The sequence below is a fragment of the Hemiscyllium ocellatum genome, chromosome 25 (genome assembly GCF_020745735.1).
Source record: "Hemiscyllium ocellatum isolate sHemOce1 chromosome 25, sHemOce1.pat.X.cur, whole genome shotgun sequence".
NCBI classification, from domain to species: domain Eukaryota; kingdom Metazoa; phylum Chordata; class Chondrichthyes; order Orectolobiformes; family Hemiscylliidae; genus Hemiscyllium; species Hemiscyllium ocellatum.
The window spans coordinates 23,174,641-23,190,980 of record NC_083425.1 but is presented as its reverse complement, the minus strand read 5'-3'; the positions used below and the strand labels follow the sequence as shown (position 1 = coordinate 23,190,980).

The 16,340-nt window shown below is 41.9% G+C and overlaps 1 protein-coding gene across 6 annotated transcripts in view; it reads left to right on the top strand.

Moving 5' to 3' along the window:
• The window catches only part of bahcc1b (BAH domain and coiled-coil containing 1b), a 242,676-nt gene that overhangs the window by 132,622 nt on the left and 93,714 nt on the right, over positions 1-16,340 (top strand). For 5 of the 6 annotated variants that reach the window (XM_060844917.1, XM_060844921.1, XM_060844919.1 and 2 more), the window contains 3 exons: positions 7,055-7,251; positions 7,989-8,125; positions 11,112-11,243. In XM_060844917.1, coding sequence (XP_060700900.1) covers positions 7,055-7,251; positions 7,989-8,125; positions 11,112-11,243 — 466 coding nt within the window. The remainder of the gene's footprint in view (positions 1-7,054; positions 7,252-7,988; positions 8,126-11,111; positions 11,244-16,340) is intronic. The other variant, XM_060844920.1, reaches the window with a different exon arrangement.

Sequence of the window (16,340 nt, the reverse complement as noted above, 5' to 3'; positions counted from 1 at the left end):
TAAATGGTTTCAGGAAGTTTCGAACACTGCCACGCTGTCCCTAACCGTGTGTAAATCTCAACTCCTTGACAACCCGCCAACACCCCTTTCCCCCAGATTGTATCCATAAGGTCAGGATTGTCATTGGCTATATTTCAAAATAAATAGGTTTGCAATTTCGAAATTGTTTGCAAATTAACTGTTGTGCTGTCGGGAAACACATTGCTCACAATGTGTCTCAAAAATAACAATGTGACAAGTAACCATATAGTCTTCTTTAATGGTCCGTTTTTGAGGGGAGGCAGGTGTAGGGGGCGAGGATGTTTAAATTTTCATTAGCGTTCAATTAATTAGTCACATAAGTTGTAAATAGACACAAGTGTCGATTGGCCTGGCACCTCTTAGTCCCCCTTAAAATATTGGACTGATTGGGGTGGGCAGGTAGATAGTAGGAGGTTGGCCCACTAGATTTTAACTTGCCTTCCCAGTTCCAAACCCCTGAGCAGCTGAGAGTAAAATCCAGCCCAGCATCTTATCTGAAAGCAGCAGCTCTCTTAGAACTGGATCAAAAGTTCAGCTAAACGTGTGTTGGAGTAGGGCTTGATCCCACAGCCTATGAGTCAGAGGCAACATTGTGACCATTGAGCCAAGGCTGACACCTTCAGGAAGTGGTTTTCAGAGATTTCTTGGGAGACCATGGTGTAGCTGACATCAGACAAACGTTGTAAGCTCATTCTGGCTGCAGGTGGACAGAATGTTGAGCACACACGCCACACAAGTCGTCAGTATGACTTGTCATTCCAGACACTTGCTGAAATGTCAAACACGCTGCAGTTGTTTCACAGTTGCCACCAATGCTCAGGATTCCAGCTCACAATGTGAACGGGCTGCTCATCAGGGATTAAACAACATGGTGTGCTGCAGAATTGTTGCACATAAAGTGCTGCCTATTGTTCTTTATAAAGCTTGCCTCATTCTGGCAAGGGTGTCACCAAACAACAGGTCACCTGCGCCATCACCCAAGAGCAATATCCTCTAACTCTTGGAAACCAGTGAGTAAAATCTCATTAACACCCAATCATTTAATCAAGGAATGGCACATAATTTGCAAATGGAAAAATTATAATCCTGGTTTTCAATGCTATTTGATATCATTGTTGATTGTTCAACAATGCAATGAACTGAGACCAAAATTATTCACTGATCTATCGGGTTTATATGTAAATGCACAGAGTTATGCTGCCTGAAAACTTTTCCTTATTAATCTGATAATGATGGACTTTGTCACATAAGACAAACAATACCTGTGTTGAAAAAAATCATTAAATAAATAAACTGCCATATATAATTCATATCATGGATGAAAATGTAAGCTATATGCACATTCACATATAGATTATCATAAACATGCACTCATTGGTGAAAGCAGGATGTCTATGTATATAATTTAATGGCCCTAGGTTTTCCTGGGGACTGGCATACGGCAATGGTCTGACAAAGGAACCTTTAAAATTATGGTGTCAATGGCTTATGCCATTACTTATACTCTGCCATGCTTTCCTGGTACTTTTAGGCTGTTCATCTATTACACTCGGCATGAACAGTGAGAGGTTAATTGTCATTACTCCCCTATATTAAAATAAATGCCAATAGCCACTTTCCTGGATTCATGCCAGGCTTCATGCTGCTGCTCCTTCGACTGAAAACTAATTGCGCTGGGGACTGGCAGCAGTAAAATTAACAATAATCACAAAACTGGAAAAGGAACACTACAGCTTAAACTGAGCAACAACTGGCAACCATCATTGTCAGTTGACAGTAAAATGTGTGGAGTGCCATCTAAAATTAATTGCGCCTACTACCTGAATACTCTTAGGGGACAGAGGTAGAAATGCACAGAGTCAGGTTTCTACATCTCAGCAGAAGTGTTGAACAAAAGTGTGAGGTGCATAAATGGATCGTCAAAACTTGTCTTATCGTTCATGTAAACAGATTTCCTTTACTCCTTTTCCATTTCTGTCTGTTAGAGTTACAGGAAGCACAAACAGACGGATACGGGTATGGAATGAACTGCCAGAGGAAGTGGTGGAGGCTGGTACAATTGCAACATTTAAGAGGAATTTGGATGGGTATATGAATAGGAAGGGTTTGGAGGGATATGGGCCAGGTGCTGGCAGGTTGGACCAGATTGGGTTGGGATATCTGGTCAGCATGGAAGGGTTGAACCGAGGGTCTGTTTCCATGCTGTACATCTCTATGACACTATGACTCCATACACCTAGGCCTATGTGCTAAGCATCATTCCATGTCAGGATTCCATACCTACAGGAAGGCGAATGCCTAATGTTTACAATCTTGTGCAGGACAGAATCAAACATTATGAAGGGACAGGCCTATGTCCTTTAATACTCTGTAATCCAGGCGATAGGGCAGGTCTGACTGGCTATTTCCAATGAAATTAATGTGTGTTTAAAAGATGGATGGTTGTAACTGACCAAAATTTACAAACTTAGAGTGAGGTCTAGCCCACCACCCTTTCAAAAGTTTACAAGAATGAACCTTATTGTTGAAGCAGTTGGGTCAGTGGGGAAGCTGAAAGAGACAGATGTCACCAACACTATGTTCCCCAAAATGGAAACAGCCTTACAGTTGCTGCTAAAGAAGTTTCCATGAATCAACAAGCATTCAGCTTCCATATGTCCTTAGTAATGACTTTAACACATAGGGAAGGCCTTGCTAAGATCAAGGATGTGAAATTGAGAATGATATTACGTATTAGCAGAAGTGGCTTACTGTTATTGGAGTCGCACCTTGTGTGGCACTTTTAAAACAAATTAAGATAAAACAAATTATACCTTTAGATATCAGAAGGCTTTGTTTGATCAATGCAGTTTCTTATCAATGCATATTGTTCACACCAAGCCATCACTGTCTAATCACATCAGGATATCATTTGAACTGGACAGGAAAGTGACTAAGGCAGCCTCAACAATCTGTGAGCATTGTCACTATTGTATGACTATTGCTAGGGTGAGTTCTGGTTTTTCCACCATCTGTGCTGCAGCATATCCCAATTAGAAATGCAGGAAAATATAGAATAGGTTATAAAGGAAGAGGTTGGACTATTAGCAAAGTTTACAGTGTATCCCTCTGCTTTCACAATTGTGAGAAAATCTAGGCCAATATATACACACATATATAAGATGTAGTCAGCAATACACACGGACACAGTCAATACATACCTAGCAACACACAGATTTGATCATATAAAATGTACCAATTTTGAGCATCGATTATTTCATTACAATTCACAATTCCCAGGCAAAACCATTTGAGTGTTCTGTTACTCACACTTGCTGGTTGCAGAATATAAATCTCATCACACACATATACACAGGATATTAAATTATTGAATCCATGTCGTCTCATTACATTTTTTAATCAATAAAAACTTTTATCAGCACAATTGATCACTTCTGGCCAAAATGATTGACTGTTCCTGAAGTATCTTAGGACATATTGAATGCATTAGTGATTCTTCTTTGGGGGAAAAAAAGGTGAGGTCATTCCTATAGGATAACCAAAGAATTGGAGAACAAGCATTGCATTTCAGTGCTCTGTGACATCATGTGTTTGTCTTGTTTAAGATGAGTTGACATAATTTGTCTATTTTTAGTCATTGCTCATTTTGAACATCGACACCAGCATTTTCCTGAAATTGGATTTTAACTCTTTGAGGATGGCCACGGTTTCATTCCAGAAACTGAGTCAATATTACTCTTAATGAGTATATTTTGAAAGATCCAAATTTACTAACATGATCTACCTGCTGTCATGTGTCAGCCTGGGATCAATGGCAGCACTCTTATCTCACATGAATAGGATGATTGTGAGTTCAAACCCCATTCCAATGATGTGAACATGTAACTGAGGCTGTTACTAGGAATGCACTGCTCTTTCAGAAATGCTACCTTCTGGAGGAGACATTAAACTGAGGCCCCACTTGCATTCTCAGATATTAAGCAAACTATTACTTTGATCGCTGACTGCCTTGAACGTCTTATCCTGGGAATAATGTTTCTGTTAGATAGTTCAATCTGAAGTTGCAACTGGGTGGGAAATGTTTTCTATATGTACTGAAAATAAAAATACTGTAGTTAGATTTTCCTGACCATTGCCCCTGTAGAACTTCCATTTACTTGGGAACCAAGATTAGGACAGTGAAACACATTTTACCTAGTCATTGTTACTGAAAGGTCACATACAGATTTCTCCCTGGATCCCCACTTCCCAACCCATTTAACAAACAGACTGTTCACTGCCGCCCGATGAAATATGGATCATCAGCTGACTAGGGGCTCTTGTGGTGCAGTGGTAGTGTCCCTACCTCTGGACTAAAAGGCCTGGGTTGAAGTCCCATCTGCTCCTGGATTGTCCAATAACCTCTCTGATAAGAGTGATTTGAAACAAAAACAGATAGTTATTCTCTTAGTTTAAAAACTCAATCTGCAATAATGATCTGAAATTGGGTGATTCTGGCCACTGACGACCATCTGTATACAATCAGATGAAAGGAGTGGAACTTCCTGCTCCTTCTAGGCACTGCCAGGCAATGAGCCAACACCTCCGGTTAGATACTGAAGATTCACTTGCTGCTGGCTATGACATTGATGGAGTTGGCAGTGAATCATACTGTTCCTTTCATTCTGGTTCTATTGATCCGGCCAGGCTGGGGGAAGCAAGTTTGGAGAGATCCTTTCTGGGCCAGATGACCATGAAGAACTTATTAAAGTGTGAAATCAGAAATATCAACCTGAATAACCCATTCACCAATGATTCCATGCTTCCATTCCCACTGCCACTGACCAGCAATGCACTCGTTTGGGCAAAAAGCAGAATTAAAGTTGCAACCAAGTAAATGTTCAAACAAATTTCTAACTGAAGTAATACCATACTACATCTAAATCTTATATCATTCTACTGCAGTCCCTTAGTACCTGTCTTCTTTGTCTGTCTTCATTCTTCTCAGCAGTGCTGTCTTAGTAGCTGTAGATAGCAAGTGGGAGGCAGCTGACGGTCATTGGGGGAGAATGAATAGTCTTCTAGTCGATGACCTTGAGCAGTTCAGGACCTAGAGGGCCTATATGAGGACTGCAATGTCTCAGCCTGCGTGACAGTTGGCTGGGTTGTGATGGATGTTTGCATCCTGAGAGAGGAAAGGACAGCAGGCTCCTCAGGGCCAGTGTCTCTCCCCCTATCCCAGGGCAGTGCCTCAGCAATCTAGTTACCCAGAGGGCAGCTTGCTGCATCATTGTGACATGTATCAAGCTCCTTTGCATTCTGTAATCAACAGTTTTGCATTCTGTGCCTCCAATGCAGCACTCCAATGTTTACTGGCTGATGCACATGTTGCAACATAAGCCACCAGCCTCTGCATTGTGGCAAGTTTCTTAAGTATGCAAGTGGAGTTGGCCCCCAGTTTCATGCTGAAAATGGTGAACTCCAAGCTCTGCATGAAGAACATGCAAACAGACTAAATTGGTGAGGACTACATTCATTGCAGTTTAGAAAGTTGTGTGGGGACCTCATAGAAACCTATAAAATTCTAGCAGCACCAGACACAGTAAATGCAGGAAGGGTGTTTCCAATGATCAGGGAGTCCAGAACCAAGGTCACAGTCTGAGGAAAGGGTGAGCCATTTAGGACTAAGATGAGAAGGAATTGCTTTACCTAGAAAATGGTGAGCCTGTGGAATTCTCTGCCACAGAAAATGGTTGAGATCAAAACATTGAATGTTTTCAAGAAGAAGCCAAATACAATTCTTAGGGCTAAAGGGATGGGCAAAAGTGGGAACAGCGTGTTGAATTGTGCGAGGTCATTAAACTTTCAATGCCACTGTATCCAAGTCCGTCAGAGCTTGGCTGCTGACATTCATCCGTCGAGAGTGTGGTGTTGGAAAAGCACAGCCGGTCAGGCAGCATCTGAGGAGAAGGAATCCTGATGAAGAGCTTATGTCCGAAACATCAATTCTCTGCTGTTTGGTTGCTGCTTGACCAGCTGTGCTTTTCCAGCACCACACTCTTGATTCTGATCTCCAGCATCTGCAGTCCTCACTTTCTCCCTGCAGACATTCATCCCCATAGTTAACTGCTATCCTTTCTGCTCTCACTGTGTTTTGATCTCGTGTACAGATACATAATGTCTCCTACTTCCAAGCTTCTCCATGTTTTGCTGTTCTTCATCATTTCCCTGCACCAATTCACATCTTTCTGGCTGCCAGTATCTGGACCTTGCTGTTCGAGCTTACAAGTTAACTTTCGGCAGTGCTTGGAAGTTATAATTTTAGGCCCCTGCTAATTCGTACAACAGTCCCTCAATTGAATAAGCAACGCAGTCAGTTGAATAGGCATGGGTTAGTTGCACATCACAATCTCTGTGCCCATTTTTGGAGCTATTCATTTGGCTGCTTTGGTGTTTTGCATGTGGCTCATGTCTGGTGAAATGTAGCCAAATTATGAAATAGTGAAAAAGTGTGGCTAAGGGCTTGGGTGGAGAACCCTGAAGATGCTGGTATTGCACCATGTAGGCTAGAAGCAAAGATGTGGTGACCTGTTTTTAAAATTGATATGGAAATCATCCCATTAATGATAATACTGCAGCCTATGTTATGACATTTTCTTGCCCATTGATGTAGCTTTGAATTCCAACAAATTATATTTGCCTTTGATTCTTCTAAGCTTGTCCATTAATTTTCCAAAATAGCTTTTCCCTCTGAATATTTATTCTTCTTCCTGCAGTTTCCTAATAATAGCAATGGGAAAAGAATAAACTGCAAAAATAAGTCAATGGAAAACTCGTATAAATTAGAATGAATTAGGAAGGAACAGCTCTAAGTAATTAGGCAGTAAAAGAGAGTGATGGTGAAACTTTGTGGCTGGTTCTGCTTTTGTGCATATTGAAAGAGAGAGAGAGCTTAACCTAGAACTGGAGAGCAGTGGGCTTGTATTGTGAAAGATAGTGTACAAGACAATGCATTAGTGCTAATGAAGTATGGAAATATATCTTTTCTCAACAGGGGAGGATGAGGCTATACTTACTCATGACCTCCAGAGCCTCGCAACTATTGCTGCTGCCCGTTCATTGGTGGAGGCAGTACCACTTGAAATGGATGATCCGCAAACTGACTTAGGGTCAAGCAGATCTTATGTAGTGCGGATCCCAAGGGTGCTGAATCTACGGCGGAAGTACTCATGGAGTCCAAAGGCAGAGACGGTGAGTTAATTGGTGGGCTTGGTAAAATTTGTTCCCAGTTTCACTGTGTTACACTCTGCTCCTCTGGAAACTATCACATGAAAAATAGTGCTATCTTAGGTTCCAAAGCACTGTAGGGCCTCGGTAATGTCACTCATCTGACTCCTTCTGCACGAGCCTAGGCCATCTCACTGCAGAAGGCACCAAGTTCAACAAATTCTGTGCTAATCTTTCCAAAGCTTAACATGCAGTAGCAACCCTCACAAATGCTCGTTACATTGGGAAATCGGGTCTTTGGCCACTTGCCTAACTCTTGATGTGTAGAGCCCACTTGAACTTAGCAGGAGCTTAAAGTTAAAAAATGAGCCAAAGAATGTCTCCAAATTCTGTCGGTTGACATATCACATTTTTCTGACAATTGATTGAAATACTCATCTATATCTAGCTTCAGTGTCAAGACACACAACTATGAAGAGAGGATTTAAGCTAAAGCAGTGTTACTGTAATTTATTTATTATTTGTATGTTAAGTTCATGGCTAAAGTGGGACACTTATAGAAGATATTCCTAAAGTTAGGTTAAGAAATGACAAAGAGGGAAAGCCACAGGGGCAAGATGACATTTGTTTCCATATATATAATGTGCATTGGGGTGCAGTCAATATAGGAATAACATACCAGTAATGACCATAAATGATTATAAATTGCGAGGATAACCCTTCTACGGTTGACTGTTTTATATTGATTCTTTGTGATCAAGGTTTGTCCTCTAAAGGTTGCAATTGATGGAATGGACACACAGGAGCTGGAAATGAGAATGAAACTAGCTGAACTACAGCGTCGCTACAAGGAAAAGCAACGAGAACTAGCCAAACTACAAAGAAGACATGATCATGAGTGGGTACCATCTCATATCACCCTTTTAAAACTGCAATTAGCAACGCAGTTTAGATAGTCAAAGAGATGTACAGCTCAGAAAGAGACCCTTCAGCCCAACTCATCCATGCCAACCAGATGTTCAAAATTAATCTAGTCCCATTTGCCAACATTTGGCCTATATCCCTCTAAATCTTCCCATTCATATACTCATCCAGATTCTGTAATTGTACTAGTCTCAACCACTTCCTGTGGCAGATCATTTCATACACGCATTACCCTCTGCTTAAAAAGGTTGCCCCTTAGGTTCCTTTTAAATCTTTCCCCTCTCACTTTAAACCTATGCCCTCTAATTTGGGACTCCTCCACAGCAAGGAAAAAACTTTGCCTATTTATCCTATCCATGCTCCTCATGATCTTATAAAGCTCTATAAGTTCACCCTCAGCCTCCGATGCTCCAGGGAATACAGCCCCAGCCTGTTCAGCCTCTCCCTATAGTTCAAACCCTTCACCCCTGGCAACATCCTTGGATATCTTTTCTGAACCCTTTCAAGTTTCACAACATCCTTCCTGTAGCGGGGAAATCAGAAATGCATGCTGTATTCCAAAAGTGGCCTAACCAATGCCCTATACAGCTGCAATTTGACCTCCCAACAAATATCCACAATTCACTGACCAATAAGGGCAAACATATCAAATACCTTCTTCACTATCCTGTCTATCTGCGACTCCACTTTCAAGGAGCTATGAACCTGCACTCCAAGGTCTCTTTGTTCAGCAACACTCCCTCGGCCCTTACCATTAAGTGTATAAGTCCTGCTAAGATTTGCTTTCCCAAAATGCATCACCTCACATTTATCTAAATTAAACTCCATCTCCACTCTTCAGCCTATTAGTCCATCTGATCAAGATCCCATTGTAATCTGAGGTAACCTTCTTCACTGTCCACTATACCTCCAACTTTGGTGTCATCTGCAAACTTACTAACCGTACCTCCTATGTTCACATCCAAATCTTTTATATAAATAGGATAAAACATTGTTCCAGGCAAAAAACTTTCCTCACTTTGAGTGTTTTGATGCAGTATTTTAAGAATAAGATACAATTTAGATCAGATTTGTTCCACTAAACAGTATTCTCCCATTATTAACTCAAATATTATTTTCCCAACTTCCTTGCTTCAAATTAGTTGATTTTCTCTCCTCACCTTCTGCACCTCTATGTTCCTTTCTTGTTACTCCCATTCTGAACACTTGAATAGGTTGCACCACTGGCTCCTACATAACTTCACTCAGTGATTAGCCAACTCCAGGTGGATTTGCATTGTGCCAAGTTATGGGTCACGGCTCAGTCTACAACAACAGCATAGCTAAGGCTCTGATACAGCAAAAGTGCAATTCATTCACCTTCACATAAAGGTACAAGAGTTCGCTGAGACTGTGGGATGTGGGGCTGCTTCAGCCTCAAAATGTTGAAAGCAATAGAGTGGAATTATCAAAGCAGCCACATCAAATAAGCTGTGAGAAATGTGCAATCCTTGCTAGTATTATACAAAACACAGTGTCATAAAGTGGCTTTGTTAAAAAGTCCTTAATAGAAATGCTGATCTTGGAACTTTATCAAATTGTTTATGGAATATTCAAGCATTCCTGTTAAGAAAGTTCTAATTCAGGGAGTGATTGCATGATGCAGAGGCCATCTGATTGAGCAAATCCAAAAGCTGTGTTGAATGAGCTGGTTTCTGGTAGTAGCAGTGGGATATTATAAATTTGCCTGAGTGCGCCAGAGCAATAGTGGGAGGTTGCTCAGCCAGGAATCCATCTTTTGATCATTACTCCAAAAGTGGACACCCCATGCAAGCTGGATCAGACCCTTGACAGCACATTAGAGATTAATGTCACTTCATGTTCATGCAGAAAAAAATCCATGACACCCAGAAATTTCTAGGAGGATATCATTTCATGTCAGGAGGGGAAAACTCAGGAGAACGCTTGCACCATGCTGACATACAACAATGTTAGACAGTCCCACATGATTCTGATGCCTTGTGCAACACTATATATATATTATATAAACTCTGCATTCTTTCCCAATTTTCTCCTAAAGCCAGTAATTCCTGCTGACTATGGTTCTATAGACAATGATCATCTTCCAATACCCTAACTTACTTTATATATGAATCTATGTCAGTGCAGATGTAAATGTTTGATTAGTTCTTTCAGAGAATGACATTCAGTCACGTTGTATTATTTTCTTCCTTTCATAGCCTGTCTAATAATAATCACAGAAAATTGACATTTCATCATATTTTGTGATAAACATCTTAGGTTTGTTACTTAAATTGCCAATGACCTTCCAACTGTTGGGGATGGGTGCATTTCGCCTTGTCGTAATTTGAGTGTTTGTGATCAGTTGCGGTATAATGTTAGTGGAAAATTGCTGGCTCATTGCATGACGTCAAAGTCTGACTTTTACTTCATTTGCCAGTTATATTTCTTGAGATGATTGCCCTTGAAGCGGAAGTGTGCTTGAAATGTGAATATTATCAATTAAATTGTAGTTTTGAATTGCAGTAAGGGAGAAAAGGATTGGGATAAAGACATTATTTTGTGCCTGTCAAAGTGTACCTTATGGCAGACTTCCCACGTAGTTAAGGACTTGTTCGATCCAAGGACAATGTTTCCTTCGTAACTTGCCTACGAAGGAATTTCTTCAGATTTCCTATCATCAACCAACTAAAACACAACAAAACAATGAGATACTTCATCTCATGGTACGAAGAGTTGACACAACTCAACTCAGCTTATTGTATAATTCCTTTTCCGAGTCAATTTTGTTCCCACATCATTTACACTGGCCCAGACAGTCTCAGCTACTAGTTGGAGGATACTTGGCAGTTGACAATAGCCTATAAAAGGGAATAATGAAGAGACATAAAGATGAAAACACAAGGTGAAATCCTGGCAATGACAAGGGTTGATAGCTCTATTTGCATCCCAATTTATAGGAGAGATGAAAACTCAAGAAGCCCAGCAAGGAGAGGACCTGGGCGACCAAGAAAACGCAAACATCTTTCCACGGTTCTTTCGTCTCTTGGACAGCTTAGTGAACTGGAGAAATGTGACAGCAAAAAAGCTAAGTAAGTGGTTCTTTCTTGTTTTAAAACTCCTGTTCCATGGTATATTGAGAACAATGTTGTGGCTCTGTTCGCCGAGCTGGGAATTTGTGTTGCAGACGTTTCGTCCCCTGTCTAGGTGACATCCTCAGTGCTTGGGAGCCTCCTGTGAAGTGCTTCTGTGTTGTTTCCTCCGGCATTTATAGTGGTTTGTCTCTGCCGCTTCCGGTTGTCAGTTCCAGCTGTCCGCTGCAGTGGCCGGTATATTGGGTCTAGGTCGATGTGTCTGTTGATAGAATCTGTGGATGAGTGCCATGCCTCTAGGAATTCCCTGGCTGTTCTCTGTTTGGCTTGTCCTATAATAGTGTTGTCCCAGTCGAACTCATGTTGCCTGTCATCTGCGTGATTTGCTACTAAGGATAGCTGGTCGTGTCGTTTCGTGGCTAGTTGGTGTTCATGGATAAAGATATACAGGAGGTATACACCACAGAGGTATACAGGAAAGCCACACACACAGATCAAGTCCTGAACTACTAAAGCAACCACCCCAACACACACAAAAGAAGTTGCATCAAGACACTGTTCAAAAGGGCCACAACACACTGCAGTACACCAGAACTGCAAAAAGAGGAAGAAGAACACCTCTCCAATATATTCGCCAAAAACGGATACCCCCGCAATTTCATCAACAGATGCCTAAGGGAAAGACAATGGAATGAGGACATGCCACAACCCAAAGGACTAGCCACGTTACCATACATCAAGAAAATTTCTGAACTGACAGCCAGACTACTACGACCACTAGGACTCATAACAGCACACAAACCAACAGCCACTCTCAGACAACTCACCAGGACAAAGGACCCGATACCCAGCATGAGCAAAACCAATGTAGTGTACAAAATCCCATGCAAGGACTGCAGAAAACACTACATAGGACAAACAGGAAGACAGCTAATGATCAGTATTCATGAACACCAACTAGCCACGAAACGACACGACCAGCTATCCTTAGTAGCAAATCACGCAGATGACAAGCAACATGAGTTCGACTGGGACAACACTACTATTATAGGACAAGCCAAACAGAGAACAGCCAGGGAATTCCTAGAAGCATGGCACTCATCCACAGATTCTATCAACAAACACATCGACCTGGACCCAATATATCGGCCACTGCAGCGGACAGCTGGAACTGACAACCGGAAGCGGCAGAGACAAACCACTATAAATGCCGGAGGAAACAACACAGAAGCGCTTCACAGGAGGCTCCCAAGTACTGAGGATGTCACCAAGACAGGGGGCGAAACGTCTGCAACACAAATTCCCAGCTCGGCGAACAGAACAACAACAGCGAGCACGCGAGCCACAAATCTTCTCACAAACTTTGAATTTAGAACAATGTTAAGTACAGGTGAAATTCTGGTCTTCAATGGCTTGAGATATGGCACCATGGTAGCACACTCAGTCTGAGTCAGAAAGTTGTGATTACATGTCCCACTTGAGCATAAGGATCAAAATTGATACTCCAGTACAATACTGATGGAATGCTGCATAATTGGGGGTGTTAGCTTTCAGATGAGGCATTAAACTTGTATGCCGTCTGTCCTCTCGCATAAATGAAAAACTCCACAGGATTATTTCAAGGAGGACTAGGGAGTTATTTTTGGTTTCCTGAATGAAAGATGTTCCACAATCAACATCATGAAAGCAGATTATCTGCGTAGCATCCCATTGTTTATTGTGTGAGCTTGCTGTGTGTAAATTGGCAGGTATGTTTTATTAACTTACATGGAAGGTACGTCAGAAATATTTAATTGGGTGTAAAGTGTTGTGTGATGTCATGTGGTCATGAAAGGTACTATATAAATACAAGATATGCTCTTTTTCCTCATTCAGACTAGATTTGGGAAAATATTCTAAAAGCACTAATGTTGGAGGTGCATGCTACAAGCAGATTTGCTGGGTGGGCTATGACTCATATATGTTCGGATGCTGCCTGACCTGCTGTGCTTTTCCAGCACCACTCTAATCTAGACTCTGGTTTCCAGCATCTGCAGTCCTCACTTTTGCCTCGTATATGTTGCCAGTATACCATCAGATACTGAAATGCAGATGCAATGTACATTTAATTGACAAAAGGGGAATTTGCTTTGGGCCAAGTCAGGTAGAATTTGTGCAGCTTTTGAACAGAGTTAAGTTGCATTGCTCTGATATGTTACCTTTTCCTGAACTATTATTAATTTAGAAAGCAAGCTGAAAAGGTCTGTAGCTAATGATCTCATTAACATACCAATTTAAATATTTTATATCATTTATGCTTTCTTTGCATCTTACAATGTGAGTATGGTTTTCAGGATATTATGTTCAATCCATTATTCCCCATACAAAAGATTTCAACTGCTTATTCCAAATTGCATCTTAGCTTGTCCCTCCTTCACTTTAAAGTCCTAATTGTTTCTTAATCCATTCTGGGGTTTTTGTCTCCACCTTTGCATCCTGCGTTGATCACAGCTTGCTTCATAAAGATCTTCCAAGCAACATTCTCAGAATTGGCTTTTACTAAAAGGTCAAATCACAACAGTCCCACTCCTTTAGTAGAGAGAAACACCTGATGGCAAATTTAACCTGAGGGGCACCATGCCTCAGACAAGGGGTAAGGTTAAGAAAGCAGGACATTCATGGTGAGCTTGTCGAGTATGGGAATTAAACTCATGCTATTAATGTTGAGCTATGTTGCAAGCCAGCTGTCCAGTCAACTGAGCTAATCAATCACCAACTAGTTTGTGCCCATTCTGTTCTCCTGGTTTGAAATAACATTCAACATCAATCTTTCCCATCCCATTTACTACCTTGTGTATTTCTGTAAGATCAGATTTCTATCCACTACCTGTCTTCATTCCATCCCTTCCCAATGTTGGGATACGTTCATAGAGTCATAAGTCCTGCAGCATGGGGGCAGGGTCTTTGGCCCAAACTGGTACATGCCGACCAAAATGTCCATCAACGCTAGCACCATTTCCCTGCACTTGGCCCAATTCTTTCTAAACCTTTCCTATCCATGTATTTGCCCAAATGCTTTTTTAATGTTGTTAATGTACCCGCCTCAACCACTTCTACTGGCATCTCATTTCTTATGCATACCACCCTCTGTGTAAATGCATTGCCCCTCAGGTTCATTTTTATTCTTTCCCCTCTAACCTAAATTGATACCCTCTAGTTCTCGATTCCCCAACCCTCGGAAAAAAGACTGAGTGCATTCATCCTATTCATGCCTCATGATCTTAATCATGTCTATAAGATTCCCCCCTCAGTCTCCTATGCTCTGAAGAAAAATGTCCTAGCTTGTCCAACCTCTCTGTATAACTCAGACCTTGTACGTCCTTGTAAATTTCTTCTGCACACTTTCTAGTTTAATAACATCCTTCCTATAGCAAGGTGACCAAAACTGAACACAATACTCCAGGTATGGTCTCATCACCATCCTGTACAACTGCAACATCACTTCCCACTTCCATACTCAGTGCCCTGACTGATGATGGCCAGTGTGCTAAAAGCCTTCTTCACTGCCCTGTGTACCTATGACTTCATTTTCAGAGAACCATGCATCTGAACTCCAAAGTCCCTCTGTTCCATTACACTCCTTACGACCCTATCATGCACCATGAAACCCCTACTTTGATTTGTCTTTCGAAAATGCAAGACCTCACATTTATCTATATTAAACTCCATTTGCCATTTCTCAGCCCACTTCCTCAGCTGATTCCGGGTCCTGCTACAATATCTGATAACCTTCCTCACTGTTTATGATACCTCCTATTTTAGTATCATCTGCAAACTTGCTAATCATGTGTTGCTGGAAAAGCGCAGCAGGTCAGGCTGCATCCAAGGATCAGGAGAATCGACGTTTCGGGCATAAGCCCTTCTTCAGGAATGAAGGGCTTATGCCCGAAACGTTGATTCTCCTGTTCCTTGGATGCTGCCTGACCTGCTGCGCTTCTCCAGCAACACATTTTCAGCTCTGATCTCCAGCATCTGCAGTACTCACTTTCTCCTCAAACTTACTAATCATGCCTTGTATATTCTCATACAAATCATTGATGTAGGTAACTAATAGCAATGGGCCCCGTACCGACCCCTGAAGCACTCCTCTAGTCACAGGCCTCCAGTTCGACAAACGTCCTTCCACTATTACCCTCTGCGCCCTACCATCAAGCCAATTGTGTATCTACTTTGCCAGCTCCCGTTGGATTCCATGCAATCTAACTTTCCAGAGCAGCCTACTGTGTGGAACCTTATCAAAGGCCTTACTGAACTCCATATAGACTATGTCTATCACCCTGCTCTTGTCAACCTTCCTAGTCTCTTCATCAAAGAAATCTAACTAATTTGTGAGGCATGATCTCCCATGCTCAAAGCCATGCTGACTATTCCTAATCAAATCCTGTCTTTCCAAATGCATGTATGACTCATTTCTGAACTGCCTCCTGGACTTCATTGATTGTGTTCTGTGTCAGTCACCACTGTTGGCAACATCACTTGAGGTGTGGTCTCATGAACATATCATTTAATTTGAGAAGCCTCCATCTGCCTGCTATTTCCCTTTCTATGGCTATCTAAATGGACTGAATTGGAGAGTTTACCACAATCTACCTCAAAAGTCTTGCTACTTCGAAAGGGTGTTGTGTCCCCTTCTCAATTCACGGTCGGAATTTTTCGGAGACATTGTTGGGCCCCACACAGTACCTCCACAGCTGAACATTCAGGAGCATGCACCTCTGCATAGGGCTGGGAAGCCCTAGCTTCACTTTACAACTGGTTGGCTGCTGCCCCATCCAGGAGGGTGTCATCCGGCCTCAGATCTCTCCAGTGCCAGTGGAATTCCTGGGAGTGGTGGCCCTAACTGGGACAGCAGCCAGTCCACCTTAAAGATCCATCGCTGGAAGGTCAGATAAGCCATGGCAAGAGGGCTGGTTGTGCCAGAGCTAGTGAGGGAGGCTCCAGCAAGAAGACTCAGGGAGGGGGACGAGTTACAGTTTAGAGTCCAGAATATGATGGGGCCTTGGATCACCATTGGTGGTGCTCTCTGTTGGCTGTAGGGAGCCTAATTAGGACCCACTT